The sequence below is a fragment of the Gadus chalcogrammus genome, chromosome 12 (genome assembly GCF_026213295.1).
Source record: "Gadus chalcogrammus isolate NIFS_2021 chromosome 12, NIFS_Gcha_1.0, whole genome shotgun sequence".
Classification (NCBI taxonomy): Eukaryota; Metazoa; Chordata; class Actinopteri; order Gadiformes; family Gadidae; genus Gadus; species Gadus chalcogrammus.
Window position 1 is genome coordinate 33,165,327 of NC_079423.1, and position 15,133 is coordinate 33,180,459.

Consider the following 15,133-nt stretch of genomic DNA (forward strand, 5'->3'; position numbering starts at 1 on the left):
GATGGACCGAGCGTTTCCGGGGACAGCATCATCCATAGGTGCTCTTCTTACCTTTGCAGTTGATGTTGATCTGCGCCTCCTCCCTGATCTTGGACAGTAGAAGCCTCTCAATACCGGGGAGGTCTCCATTTCTGGCGTAGCGGAGAAACTGTTCCTCAGGATCCATGTCCTCCATGGTGCCCTGGGAATAATCAACGGACTGGGCTGCTTTCTACTGGGATCCATTCAAATCTTTTTATTTTACTTCAGCTATGGCTTTGTTCTGAAGAAATGGTGTCCCGTAATATTCACACCACCTAAAATCAACCACTTGGTTCTGTAAAGATTAGAGGTGTTTTTAATAATTACATCCTCATGCCCACTGAGAAGGGGTTGGCATCAGATATCTCCCTGGATGCTCCATGGTTCTCCATGGTTCTCAACACATTAAAGGGATTTAGAGATAATCCAGTCCTTTCCCTGGGTGGATTGAGCTGTGGGTTTTAGTTTAAACTGATTTGATTATTTGATCAAATCTCTTTGTGATGAGAAGGTACCTGTATAGGCATCATATGAGGGCATTCAAAGCATTGAACTCTCTGAAATGAACGGTAGTTTCCATTAGGTTATCTAAAATATCGAAGCATCAACTCACACGACATCACAGCACTGATGCAATAGAGGCCATGAAGTAATGGTAGGCTATGTAGCTATTAGGGAGGATTATTTTCTGTTTTCAGACATTGGATTCAAGAAGACTATTAAAGTAGAACGAAGACAGACAGACAGACGGACAGCAGGAGGCACAGAAAAAAACGGTTCGCCTGGGTCAGATAATGACAAGAGCTACTTAAGGGTAGAATGGTATCCAGGGAAGCTATTTGAATTACAAGCCTGCTTATGAATAGAATGAACAAACACTGTATAATCACAGATTGCTGTGTGCGTTTTGGGAAAGGACACCTTAATTATAGTATAGCTGTTTACAAGCTAAATAGGGAGGTAGGATACAGGAAAAGGGAGGGCAAGTAATTGGTCATGTCTTGTGACTACTTCATAATTTGCAATTGTCACAAGATGCCATGCCATGCAAGGAATAAAAAAAACATATTTGAAAACCTATTGTTTGCCTTGACATGCGATGAGCATTTTGCAACCCCGGCTGTAAGATGTTTGATTAAGTAAAACCTTTCCAGCAGCTGTTTCTGGGGAGCTTGAATAATGTGACATGGTGAGAAATTATTTGTAATCGTCTGGCAACACTTAATCCATCTCAAGCAATCATAAGGCATACAATGAGGACGAACATGTATGTTTTGGAACTTACTACTGAGCTGCAGAAAAGCCCCCGGGCAGCGAGACGCTCTCACCCAGCGGGGGTCCGGCGGGGGTGGCATGTACCGCCGCTCCTGGGTGGAGAGGACAGGCTGACTAGGAACTGCACCAGTAGCACCAGAAGCACCAATATAACCAGTAGCACCGATAGCTGCTACCTCACCATCTGGAAGCGCTGTCAAACGAGCGACGCTTGTAACTCCTCATAAGTCACCAGGGAGAACCAAGTGTCCACGCCTCTGTTTACACTCCTGTCAGCTGATCCTTGTTCTGCGGAAGTAAACGCGGATTCTTTTTTCAAAGTAAAAGCCATAGGCTACTCCAAGTTATAACATATTAACTGACGCCTTTTGTCGGACATTCGGAATTTCGTGGAGTTTCTTTGTCATTTATTGAGATTTTAATTGAATATTAAGTACTAGTAATACTGTGATGCGACATTGATGAAGTGGACACACACGGCGGATTCCTGAGGTGAAGGCTCTTATGATGGTGACGCCTAAAAGAAAGAGCTCGTGATGAACCTCCTGCTGGATGTAACGTCATGTTGTAGTTTCATGGTTGTGTTTTTTAGTCCGTGTTTACTTGATCTGTTTTTTTAGCTCAATGATGCGTACAGATGGAGAACACATTCAACCCGGACCATGCAGAGGATCTCCAGTCCCAAGTAAGACTTGATCCTGGACGCAGCACACAACATACAATACACAATACACAATACATAACACACAATCCAACTCCCAACCAGGGAGCCATGTGTGCATTTAGGTCAGTGACACATTTTGACTTATTAAGTGTAGGGTGTACATGTATGAATAAAAAAGAATTGCAAAGTAATTATCAGCAACTTTCTTATCGCTGACCGGCGTAAAACAAGCTGATTGGTTTCATTGTGGTTCACTGTGGTTCTGGTCTGTAACTTCATAGCAAAATAGAAACGCTACTCAAGAGAAAGTGGGAAGATCTTCATGAATCCATCTAGTCACTATCTACAGCCATGTGTGGTTACACATGGTGGTGAGCATGTCCAGGGCAGTCTTCTGAAGATTGAGCTGGACATCGTGAGACACAGTGAGTCTCTGGGAATAATGACTAGTTTTCAGCAGGGTGAAATTAGAAATCTTCAAGATTACTTTATTTTCGCTCTGGATATGTGTCACATTCACCTCGTGTTTGATGTGAAAATCAGGTTACACTAAACCATGCCTATCAAGCATTGAGTACATACGATTGTACACGTTTATTAATATAATTTGGTATTAGCCTACAGCCTGTAATTTGGTAATTACACTGTAAATACCATATATAATTACAGTGTAATTACATATGGTATGCTTACACCCAAATATAGCATTTTGTTCAATTGGCCCATCGTCTGTCCCACTGAAAAGGGCCTATAATATGAGTAAAAGAATAAAGCCTTATTAACTACTGGCACCTGTTCACGCCTAAAAGTCAAATGAACGTTGTCCCAGCAGTTTTTTTCACTTGTTTGGCAGCAGAAGGCCTTTGAATACTCAATCTATCCGTCCCCCTGGGAGAACACTGGCAGCAGAGGGCCTTCTGCTTCCAGTGGTCTCCCAGTGGTCTCCCAGTGGTCTCCCACTGGGAGACCACTGAGAGAGTCTTTTGGAGGACAACTCAAACCGTGATTGACAAACGTTGGCGCTGGGCTTGCATATAAGATGTTGGTGTCACTATAAAACCAGCAAAGCCTTGATCAGGGATCACGGTATTATTCATAATATGTGGTAACAGTTTGTGCTGATGTCTGTTCTTTCTTTGTGTCACGTGGATGCACTATTGGAACCTTAGATCGAAGAAGTCGAGGCCCTGTCCTCAATCTACGGAGATGAATGGTGTGTCATCGATGAAGCATCTAGAATATTCTGCATTCAAATATCGAACGACATAGGGGATACAAAACTGACAGCATGTTTGCAGGTAACATCATCACACAACACCCGTCTAATGTCATCTTTTCAAAATCTCTGTTGTGTGTCTAATATATTAATGGATCTAATGGATCATCTATGTCCATGTTTTCTACATGCACAGGTAATTCTTCCATCTGATTATCCAAGCTCCTCGCCACCAATCTATCAGATTAAGTAGGACCATCTAATATGTTCAACTGTAACACAACCGCTGACTTGAGATAAGGATCCCGTCCCGCTACTAAACTGTTTCTCTTCATCTCTTCTGCAGTGCCTCGTGGCTGCGTGGTCTCCAGAGGGTAACATTGGCAAACAGCCTGGAGGAAATTTATGTGTGAGTGTATTTTGGTATTTTTCACTTGGGCTACGCGGTAGACCGATCTTTGTTTGAATCTCAGCAGATCTGCCGATGACTGTTACCATAAACTTCACGTTATATTTATCTAATTTTACATCAAGCCAAATGGCAAAAGTGTACACTTCAGAGTCTAGGCCCTAACAAGGAAATATTTCCATTTGAACAGAGAGAATGTCGGGGAAAGCCTTCTCTACCTTTGGGTAGAAACGATTCGGGAGTTTCTCAGGGAGAAATCCCAGAGCGCAGGAGCAGGTAATAATTCAGAAGGGTATGGATCATTTTCAGATTCATATGCTTTGACTGCAATGCCAAAGATCCTTCAGGATCTCCATTTCAATGCTTCACTCTCAAGATAGCCAGTGAAGGACAATCCCTTGAGCAGCTGTTATTTTTGGACAATAATAATAATAGTTTTAATCATAATAATAATTAATGATACATATTGTATTATATAAAAATACCAAGAGCATACCTTAATCAAAAGGTAAGAAACTTACCCAAATACTAGATTTTCCTTCTGCTTTGATAAAGCTCTTTGGATTCTAGTATTACAGGAGGTCGTCTGGGCTGTGATAAAGGGTTCAAAGTGCTCTCTTTGTGAGTAGATTAGATGTTGAGGGACTGAAGGGAATTAAGATCGATATCCAGGCAATGGCATTGTAAAAATCTTTGGAAAGTGTAAAAATTGTAAAGAATAAGCAAAAGGGAATCCAAAATATATCTTTTGTGCCTGTCATTGTTAATGTGAATCCTTAACCGTAAATGATTCAGACCGTCCTCTGGGGAGTGAAAGAAAAGCGATTAGACGACGGATTGTGATTAATATGGCGATGAGCAGAGAGGGAGGCTGGACCTTTGCCCTGGGAATGGAGATTGGCAGCTTGTTTTTGTTGTTGACAAAATGACTGGAGTAGAAAGGTGACCTGAAGATAGATGCCTCATGGGGAAAAGGAAATGAAAAGGGGAGTAAACAGGACAGAAAGCCTGACCCAGGTAAAGGACAAAGGAGAAGCCTGGGCTGAATGGACCAGCGGGCAGGGAGCCACACAAAGGACACATGAGATGGTGATCCAAAGTGTGTGTGTGAAGTCAAAAGACACACCACATGTAGACATTTAATATTGTTCTTCTATTGACTCCTGTTCAGATTATTAATGTGTTATATCCTCTTCCTTAAACCGCGCATCATACCAACAATATCTCGATATTTCTCCTTATTATTCAAAGTGCTAATGTGAATGCTTAATATTTATATTATTGATTAAAATTCAAAACAAGGTTACTTTAACCAGCTGAATCCCTTTGTGTATTAAGAGTCTGAGCTGGGGAAGGTTTGAAATGGGAGTTTTTTAACGTGATCAAATCATGCAGATTGAAGTTGAAACCGAACACATGTCTTTAACCTGAATACCAAAGAGGAAGAGCCCGGTGGAGTCAATCTGACAACAGAGGAAGATGTGGATAATGACGAAGAAAATTATGATTTACCAGACTTCAGGACAGTGAAAATGAACACAGAATATGTCCATCCCTTCATGAATCACGAAAGTGGTAGGACTTTTTTTTCTTAATTGATAATATTAAATGTTGCCATACAATACACATAGGGAACGGGTTAGGGTTCAACCTAACCCTTCACTCTCCTGATGTAGGGTTCGGGTTAGGTTTAGGGTCTAACCCAAACCCTAACCCTTCACTCTTATGATTTAGGGTTTGAGTTAGGGTTAGGGTTTAAACCGAACCCTTCGCTCTCATGATGTCGGGTTAACCCTAACCCTAACCCAACATCATGAGAGCGAAGGGTTTGGGTTAAACCCTCGAGTTCGGGTTTAACCCAAACCCTTCGCTCTCATGATGTTGGGTTAGGGTTAGGGTTAACCCAACATCATGAGGGTGAAGGGTTTTCCTTGTGGTGTTTCTCTTGGTGCACCATAGATGGAGAAGTGCCTCCTGTCAAACATGGCTCCATCATCACCGACCGCCGGAGCACCTTCCAGCCTCACCTGGCGCCGGTGACCGCCCCCGGACAGGTAGGCTGCACCTGGGGCATACCTGGCCTTGGTCGGGCACGTTGGACGCTTGTTTCTGGGGATAATACATGTTCCTAACATAGGTTACTAAAGTTTAGAATGTAGTTAGTAATGAGTAAATTATTTGACTCTTTAATTAGTTGTGAATTTTTCTATTTTTGCTGAATTGTAATACATTTCTGTTTTTTAGTTGAACGATCAGTCCTTTTGAGTCTGTTAAGTGTGAAATATTTTGCTGATCACATCATCATTTGTGGGACATAATCATTCCCTTTAAGTTGAAGTTGTTGTCTCATCAGTTTCTGGGCTATCCTCTTAAGACAAACTGATAGGGTATGAATAAAGGCAAGGCATTATTATTCTTTAGTAGATAGAAATGTTTCTTTAATTACTCATTGAGGGAAGGATAAAAGATAGTGATGAAAATCAGACCAGTGTTGTTCTTTGTTCATCAATATAGAGAAAGATATAGAAGAATATTTGAATTGATTATTGTATTGGTTTCCTGATGCAGGTGAAGATGGTTCTTGATAAGCTGTACGGAAATAAGAAGATTGCAAGTGCCACGCACAACATTTATGCTTACAGGTCAGTTCTGATATTTTTCCTGTGGTCTGATGAAGTTGAATTGTGTGTATTTAATTATTCAATAATAATTATTATTAATTATTAACACTTTACTGTAGATTGATTTTAAATGCATTTCATTAGTTTTGAATGAAATCTACAAAGAGAGGAAATAATTATGGCTTTTGGAAAGTGTGTGTGTGTGTGCGTGCGTGCGTGTGTGTGTGTGGTCATGACTCAGAGGAGAAGAGTTGTGACATTCTGGCCTCTTAAAGCCACTCTCCACTGAGGAGGGGGCCATCATTCCGTTTAATTTTGTGACTAGAACCATCAAATGTTCCCTTACCTCGTGCCAAGCACACAGCCGTTACTCTCTCCCTAGCTTATTTTCATAATTGGTTTGACTTCTCATCATTATTTTTCTCTCTCTCTCCCTCTCCCTCTCCCTCTCCCTCTCTCTCTCTCTCTCTCTCTCTCTCTCTCTCTCTCTCTCTCTCTCTCTCTCTCTCTCTCTCTCTCTCTCTCTCTCTCTCTCTCTCTCAGAATCTTTTGTGAGGACAGGCAGAGCTTCCTGCAGGACTGTGAGGACGATGGGGAGACGGCTGCAGGCGGGAGATTGCTCCACCTACTGCAGGTAGGCTGTTGATTCACTGTGACCTCACCCACACGCACACACCCACGAACGCACACACCCACGAACGCACACACCCACGAACGCACACATACAGCAGGCTCCATCCCTCCTGTGTGTCACTCCATGTGCACTGGGGCTGACGGTGTTTGTGTGGTGGTTGGTATCTGAGTCATTGGATGAGTGCAAACATGACACACACACACACACACACACACACACACACACACACACACACACACGCGCACACTCACACACACACACACACCGAAGGTGTCAAAAATGTAATTACTATAATGTGTATTCAAACAAAAACAAAAAGACTCAATCCACCCCTGCATTGCATTGTTCACTGAAGTCTGTTTTGGATTGATATTGTTCAATGTGCTTATGGTGATATCTAGAGCCATTTAACCCAGAAATTATGCCCTGAACATCAATTATTAATAGCAGACATCGAATAGATAATGCCTTATGTTGAACTGTGTGAATAATTCATGGTTCAACATTTAACAAACATATCCTAACATCATCATAATACCTGATAGGGTAATAAGACAATTGTTGACCACAAGGCTTTTAGAACATCCAATGAAGGGTCATTAAGGGGGGAAATATTGTGCTCAGTGTCTCTTCTTTTGAATCCAAACATGTTGAGGGAACATAAGGTGGCAGAGAAGTGCCAGTGGGACATGTAACCCTAACCCTCACTGCTGAGGTCAGGGGCTAACCCTAACCCTAACTACTCAGGTCAGGGGCTAACCCTAACCCTCTCCCTAACCCTAACCCTAACCGCTCAGGTCAGACAGTGACCTAGAATGCCGGCGATTTGATTTCACCCTGCTACAGAAGGGTCTGGAGAAGAGCATTACATTTCTTTCTGCTTCCAATACGTTTTATGCAGGATCCAATCACCAAGCTGGCTTCTACCCCTGGTGTGCTATTGGCTGGTTTAACACAATGCCGACAGGAAAGCGACGGCAAGCAGCCAATTGCATACAGAGTCAGTTGAACTAGGCTCGTTGATCAAGCTTCTTGTGCTGAAGAAAATGACAGCAGCCTCCACAGACCAAGCTCAATGTATGATTGAGCTTTGTCTGGCCATAGCCAGGCTAGTGGTGATCCTAACCCAAGGTTAGGGTCATCGTCCCTCGGGCGTGACGATGAAGGTTGAACTCAAAGGCACTTTGACGTCACTAAACTCGGAACGTTTACAACCTGGTTGGCAGAGACTGACAAAAACACAGAATTTTACTCCTGTTAGTTAATCATGGCGTTATTTAAAATGGCAAAGATAACTATTTTGAAAATAATATAATACATCTTTGTTTATACTTCAAAAAAAAAAAGAAAACCGTTTTGGGGTCACTGCCTCTTTAAGAGAGAATGTAATGTGCATGTTCTTCCGGCCAACGAGCTGATAGCATGAGCTGACTGAGTCCCCAGAAGGGGGTGTCTCATTTGCTTCTGAAAGGTGCTTCTAATGATCACAACGCCTTCCATAAACAAAAAGCCACCAAAAACATTAAAATAAATGTCATCCATCCAACGTGTGCCTCCCACGGCCCCAGGACCAGGGAGGACCTATCTCTTTGTCTGGTGGAGCATATGCCATCACAGGTGGCCCACATTCTTACTCTAGGCCCTATTTTAACTGAAAAAAATAGGGCCTAGAAACGCAAGTGAGAAGCGCCAAGCGCAAGTAGCTTTGTGGGCGGTTCTACGGATGACGCTAGTTTACCGTCGTGAAGAATTACTCTTTCGCCCGGCGCATATCTAAAAAGGGTTGGTCTGAAGTAGCCTATTACCCGTAGGTGTGGTTTGGGCGTAACGTGCAACAAACCAATGAGAGTGCCAGCTCCCATCCCCTTAAGAGCCATGAGCGCATTTGAATCTGACGAGTTGATATTTTGACAGCACGTCTGCAGTCTCCGATGAGACGCACATGAATTTCAAACTGCAAATGGCTCAGCTTATGGCCAAATAATATGGCCTAATTCACACATGGAATAAGGCTTTCTTCCACAACTTCAGAAATACTGAGTCCTCAAATAAATTTCGGCAAAGAAAACGTATATGATATAACATGATATGCGGTAACTGTGGTTCTATTTAATGATATACGCAATACATTATAAACATCGTTTCTTATCATTATTGTATGCATTATCGTTATCGACTTGTGTTCCTATTATGCATGTGTCCCCCCGTTAATATACATTGCCATGGACTGTATTATGCGTTACGTGTTTAGTTTGCGTGTGTTTAAACAGATGGACGTACAAATACAAACGCGTTACAAATACAAATACAAACACGCGCGCCCGCATTCATTCATTATTTTTAACGCTCACTCGCGGTAAAACAATGTTTTCTCACGATCAAATACTCCTCAATCCTAAAAGTTATGGGCATGTTAACATGTCTGTGTCAAGAAAATATGTGTTTGCTGTACGGTGTTTGCAGATGCATTGATTTAAAAGTACAACTTATTACCGCTGTATCAGCTGTTCTTTCCCAAATAATTTACCAAGCATGTGTGGCTAGGTAGATGAGAGAAGCAAAGTGTATGCGCGAGGGGCACAAGCAACATTATGCATGCGCCCTTAAAATAGCATCTGAACAACGCGCCACTGACTTTAAACCAGGTATTTTCTGGTTTGTGGCGCTGCTGGCGCAAGTGGTTTATGAAATGTCCAAATAGCAACAGGGAACGTTTGCGCCAGAACACGCCTCCTCACCCTTTCACCGAGCCGCCCCTTGGGGCACAAGATCATTCCCTAATTTAGCGACGCGTGGCGCAGGAGGGAAAAGCACGCTCTGCGCCAGTTGCAAACTAGCAACGACACATGCGCCAGTGATTAAGTCAATTGCGCCGGATGCAAGATAGGGCCCTCTGTGTCCTTCAATGTTTTTATTTTCTGCCTCTCTGCCCTCCTCTCGTCTGATGTTCCAGGATCTTTGCTCGCTGACTGTCAGGTGGCTGTCCCGAGGCCCTTTGAACATTTAGTTTAGACTGTTACACAGATTGTTCCTCGTTCAGCTTCAGTTGAGGTTTTAATGTAATGCACAATAATATATTTTATGTTGCATAGTTTTATGATTGTCCAAATACATTAATCATAGCAGTACTAAAAAAGCATCTTTATTATCTAGTACTAATCATTTAAGAGCTGCCTCTATCGAAAGGAACCACTGGCTTCACAAACATTCAGTGGACAACTCAGAACCACTGACCAGGCTTTGATTCTGAACATCCTAGCCTCACATAGTATCCTTGTCTATAATATTAGAGAAGGATTATCTGTATATAAATAATAAGAGCTCATTGGTGGGCTGTGGGCATAGCGGCAGTAGGAAGCTGCTACTGACGGGGACAAGAGAGTGGCACTTCTTTTAGAAACAGCAATGGCTGGTAGAGAGGTGACAGCAGGATGCACACCTGTGGTATGGAGCTGTTTCTCTACTCTCATCGTATCCCACGGCTACTCCCCACTGACGGGCAAACCTCCTGCTAACCCTCCAGAGGAATCCAGTAGCATTCATTTGACCCCACTTTCCCTGCAGTGTTCATACAAAAGAAGAAGCACCTGTAAAATGGCATTGTGATTCACTCCCAGTTCCACCACACCACAGGATGGGCTCTCGTTCACAACTGGTCCGTCGCACCAGTGTGAGAATTATGGAAATCTGATACTTTGAGTCATTGAAAAAATGAAAAGCCTCTCTTCTGTCAAGCCCTGAACAAGAGGGTGCTGACAGACAGGGTTAGGGTAGGGTTAGGGTTACCCTAACCCTACCCTAACCCTAACCCTAACCCATTTGAATGGTTGCTAAGCGATGGCTGTAGCCACTATACATGCTTCTGAATCTGGTCACCAATAAATACCAATAGTTTGTTCGATCCAAATTAAAACTGTCGGGGGGGAAGGTTATGAAATGGTGCATCTGATTGTAGAAAGCTGCCCTCCTATCGATCTCGCCCCGAGGTTAACTGAACCCCTTCCACTCTTTACTCAAGCTGCGTTAAGGTAAACCGCAGAAATGAAAACACAAAATGTTTCCGGCACCACTCAAACATAAGTAACCATTTCTGAAAAAAGGAAAGTCAGACTGGAACTCTTTGTGCAGAGCAAAGAGATGAAACTGATGGGGACGTACAACCTAAACTGCTACATAGTAAACAAATATGAGATAACTGCTACGGGCTTCCTGTTGCAATAGATGAGCCATCTCGAGGTGATATCTCGTCTCACTGAGACTCCTCTCAGAGTCCTGATTCTAGATTATCGACATGTACATCTATATTGTAAGCTTCTCTTCCAACATGCTCCAGTACATTTGGCTCTGCTCCAGTCTTTTCGTTCTCTAAAGAAAAACCCTTGCTTCCCGCTTCCTAATTTAGACGGGCGCCAGATCTTTCTCTATCACTGAATGGGCCACGTGAGGTAATGAATACAAGTGGGCTGATTAATAGTTGGTAGGCAGCTGATCGTGATTCCCCATTAGCTCTCCCCAGTTGCACTTTTGTGTGTTTTTGGAGCCCATTCATCCCCTCTTCCTTGGTGCATGGACCCACCAGGCCCTGCACCGCTCCTCTGCCTGTGTAAGGCATCTGGTCTGATCCGGCCTTCCTTTGTTTTATTAATTTTAGAGCTTATGATCATTTCTCAGAAACCCTATATCTTTTCTCTCTCAAATTCTCTCTGCAGCAGAACACTAATGGTTCTTCCCTTACCCTAATCCTAACCCTAATCCAGAACCCTAATGGCTCTTCCCTAACCCTAACCCAACATCTTTCTCCATCTTTCTCTTTGTGTTTCTCCCTCTTTCAGAGAGAGATGCAGCAGAACACTAATGGCTCTTCCCTAACCCTAACCCAACATCTTTCTCCATCTTTCTCTTTGTGTTTTTCCGCATCGCCAGATTCTAGATGTGCGGAACGTGATGGTGGTGGTCTCCCGCTGGTACGGCGGCATTCTGCTGGGCCCAGACCGCTTCAAACACATCAACAACTGCGCCCGCGGCGTCCTGGTGCAGGAGGGCTACACCTCCTCCGCGGTGAGACGCTAATCGAGTGTCACACATTGAGCCGTAGTTCAGCATCACTGCGCCAGAGTCCAATATATAGCAAGCAGCACTTCCTGGCGCTAGCTGGAAGGGTACTTCTCTATTAGCTTGCTTGATGTTTTTATACATGCATGGAAAGCCCCAGTTGAAGTTGAGTTTAGCTGGGATTAGGGTTAGGGTTAGCCTGAATAACCCTCTCTAAGGTGGATGGTTCCAATAGCCATAGATCTGCTAGCGATTCACTGGAACATTTACACACTGTTAATCTGTTTGTTTGGCTGTTGTTTGTTGTTTCTCATGTTTAACAATCCCATTATGGGTATGAGTTTACTTTAAGTGTCTTATCTGGATACATGTCCAGGAGATCAAACAGTGTTTCTTCTAGCACCCGCCACCAAAGAGATACAGGTAGTCTGCTTTGAAGTGTTCTTTCCCTCTAAGTCATCAACTGATAACATAAAAGGCCGCTCATCTTGTGTCACTAATAGATTAAAGGTAATGAAAATCTCCCGATGCATGAAGCCCACAATACAGCCATTTATTTAATCGGCAATACATTTAGGTTTGTCATATTATTGTTGCTTAGTTTGAAGTGTTGAGAATGTAAGAAAAAAATGACGTTTGTGTTTAAACAGCACTTAATCCTCCTAAGGCCACTCTGGGCACTTCTACAAAGAACCCCCCCCCCACACACACACACACACACACACACACACACATACCCCCTACACGTGGTGTCTGTTAACGCTTATGGGTGTGTCTGGGGACCAGGTAATGGGACCAGCCACCCCTGTGGTTATGACAACATGCTCTGCGTGAGTGACTGCCTCCACTGCGTCCATCTTGTTGTATGTTGTGTTCTGCAGTAATAAAGAGATTGGGGACAGTGGAACAGAGAAGACATTGTTTAATTCCACAGAGGCTAAATGCTGTACAATTATGTGTTGTGGAAGAGGACCTGACTCACAGCTTAGTTAGCTGACCTGAGTGCTAACTCAAAATTAATAAATCACACGCATTCCCTTAAAGGAACAAATAACACTTTTAAATTAAAAGTGTGCTTGAGCTGGGAGACGTTAACGAATATTGTTTAATGAGCAATGACATTATGAAGGGGATTGTGTTTTATTTAAATGTCCAAAATGCTTGACCCTGTTAAAAGCCTCTTATTTAAATTGAGCTATTGAGATATTTTGAAGTGTGAAGCAAAGTATACTGCCACACACAACATCCTCAATGGCAAATGACTAAACTTTATTTAATTGGTACATTTTGGGAATGTCTGTACTTGAATGAGGCAAACTCTATGTGCCCGTACCTGTAGGACTGGTGGCAGACGAAGGCACGCAAATGCGTGTGATATTTGAACCACATGATTATTTCCCTGAACGGCGAGTCAGCACCCTGAACGTGTTGGTGTGTTGTACCACAGGAAGAAGCCACCACACAGGGAGGAAAGGGCAAGAAAACAAGAAGTAAGAAGGCAAAATGAGTCACTCTGAATGGAATGCCTTGATCTGCGGCCGGCCTGGAGAGGATCTGGAGTGGAGATAACCGCAGGTCTAACCCTAACCCTGACCCTAACCGCAGGTCTAACCCTAACCGCAGGTCTAACCCTAACCCTAACCGCAGGTCAGGCAGACTACACACGTTTCAACAGAACTGAAGAAGATCAAGTTACAATGCCTGGGATAATCAACAATGGAAATGACTTAAAATGGATCATTATAGTGTAATTTAATTTAATGTATTAAGTGCCATTACATATATTAATATTTTGAGTTTAACATACTTTGTTCTTCATGAGTTGATTAAAACCTCTGTGTTTAAAGTCTCATTTTAATAAAGAGTTGAGAGTTACAAACATATTGTATACACAGCTTATTTTTGTCAAACATCTATAAACATCAAAGCTGCAGTGAGGCATTAGAGTGCCGTTTCCAGCGGACTACAACCTCACTGATGGACACCTCCCCAGAACAGTGCATCAAACATGCAGAGAGAATTTATTCAATGACTCAAGGAACTGATAGCTTTGCTTTCCTCGGCTGCATGTGCCTCTCTCTCTCTCTCGCTCGCTCACTCTTTATGTATATATTTATAGGTGTGTATGTTTATATATATATATGTATGTATGTGTGTATGTGTATGTGTATGTGTATGTGTATGTGTGTGTGTGTGTGTGTGTGTGTGTGCGCGTGCGTCTCCCGCTCCTCGGAGAGCATTTTGTCATCCCTATTTTCCGCTGGGTCTCTCTCCCACTACACCACATACTCGGCCCTCTTCCCGTTCCTGGATCTCTCCGTTGTTCCTCCCTGGGTCCTACTGGCCATCTGTCCTCATCTCGGATATTCCACCCGCCCTACCCCGCCTGTTGCTCAGCATGCCGATCATGTCATAATTAACATTTTGTTATTATTCCTACAATAACATCCTCAAACGTTTGACTGTACAGGTCATTACCCAGGTCATTACACCGATGAATTGGTCATTAAGTGTTCGATTGAATGATTGGGTGGTTATATAAAAAAATAAAAATAAGTGATTTGCTCGCTCAATTTACCGAGTTATAGTGTAGGCTATTAATTGGTCGATTCGTTGAGTGATTTGACAGCCTCGTAGGGTGTTGCAGGAATCAAATCTAATTTTCGAACCATTGAGAATAATGACAATGATAATTTGATCAAACGGCGCTGTCAGTGACAGGTTGTCATAACACCCTTCCTCTTCAAGTGTCCATGCATTCTTCCCAAAACCTCGACTGATGAATATGTGTTCGGCACGAGAGATCAGAATTAAGCCCTGTGCTATATAGGCACAGTCCTTTGAAGCCTGTAACAATACAATACGTAATTGCTTATTTGTCTTCTTATGATTGCGACCTTGTCTCTACACTGTGAACGACACTAAGACTCTCAGACCACCGCAGGGGGGAAGTCTGCCCTGACATCAAAACTCGGTCCAAGGTCAAAGCCCCTGTTTGGGCAGCAGCTCATCTCGCCAAATATCACGGCTGTAAAACTTATATAAAAAAACAGCATTATTCAATCGAATATGGTAAATGATGAGTTGGAATGCTTTGAAGGGGCTCAACGATAATCGATATTGTTTGGCATTTGAGTATGTTCCAATATGTAGGCCAATAGATAGATATTTGATAACAATTGGTCGTTTATTGCTTATTTCAGAGCTCTTCACTAATGGTCGTCTATGAGTTTCAGCAGCT

The 15,133-nt window shown here is 42.9% G+C and overlaps 2 protein-coding genes across 7 annotated transcripts in view; one reads left to right on the forward strand and one right to left on the reverse strand.

The window, feature by feature from the left end:
• The window catches only part of osbpl1a (oxysterol binding protein-like 1A), an 18,438-nt gene extending 16,376 nt beyond the window's left edge, over positions 1–2,062 (reverse strand). For 2 of the 4 annotated variants that reach the window (XM_056603193.1, XM_056603192.1), the window contains exons 1-2: positions 1,307–2,062; positions 52–181 (exon numbers count right to left, since the gene is read on the reverse strand). In XM_056603193.1, coding sequence (XP_056459168.1) covers positions 52–175 — 124 coding nt within the window. In that variant the 5' untranslated portion in view covers positions 176–181; positions 1,307–2,062. The remainder of the gene's footprint in view (positions 1–51; positions 182–1,306) is intronic. The other 2 variants (XM_056603195.1, XM_056603194.1) reach the window with 1 other exon arrangement.
• On the forward strand, positions 1,618–13,925 carry impact (impact RWD domain protein). 3 transcript variants are annotated; one of them, XM_056603201.1, is made up of 12 exons: positions 1,618–1,788; positions 1,917–1,981; positions 3,130–3,258; positions 3,373–3,425; positions 3,523–3,585; positions 3,776–3,861; positions 5,026–5,160; positions 5,545–5,639; positions 6,154–6,227; positions 6,750–6,840; positions 11,764–11,898; positions 13,340–13,918. In XM_056603201.1, the coding sequence occupies exons 2-12, from the start codon at positions 1,934–1,936 to the stop codon at positions 13,397–13,399; spliced, it is 969 nt and encodes a 322-aa protein (XP_056459176.1). In that variant the 5' UTR covers positions 1,618–1,788; positions 1,917–1,933; the 3' UTR covers positions 13,400–13,918. The 3 variants fall into 3 exon arrangements, with proteins under 3 accessions (XP_056459176.1, XP_056459177.1, XP_056459175.1); XM_056603200.1 differs by lacking the exon at positions 1,618–1,788 and having other exon boundaries at positions 1,818–1,981; positions 13,340–13,914; XM_056603202.1 differs by lacking the exons at positions 1,618–1,788; positions 5,026–5,160 and having other exon boundaries at positions 1,816–1,981; positions 13,340–13,925.
• The last annotated feature ends 1,208 nt before the right edge of the window (positions 13,926–15,133 follow it).

Excerpts from the sequence above, each read along its gene's own strand:
- impact (XM_056603201.1), top strand. The coding sequence starts at position 1,934 with ATGGAGAACACATTCAACCCGGACCATGCAGAGGATCTCCAGTCCCAA. Across the intron at positions 3,586-3,775 it reads AGCCTGGAGGAAATTTATGT|AGAGAATGTCGGGGAAAGCC; the intron begins GTGAGTGTATTT and ends CCATTTGAACAG. Across the intron at positions 5,640-6,153 it reads CGGTGACCGCCCCCGGACAG|GTGAAGATGGTTCTTGATAA; the intron begins GTAGGCTGCACC and ends TTCCTGATGCAG.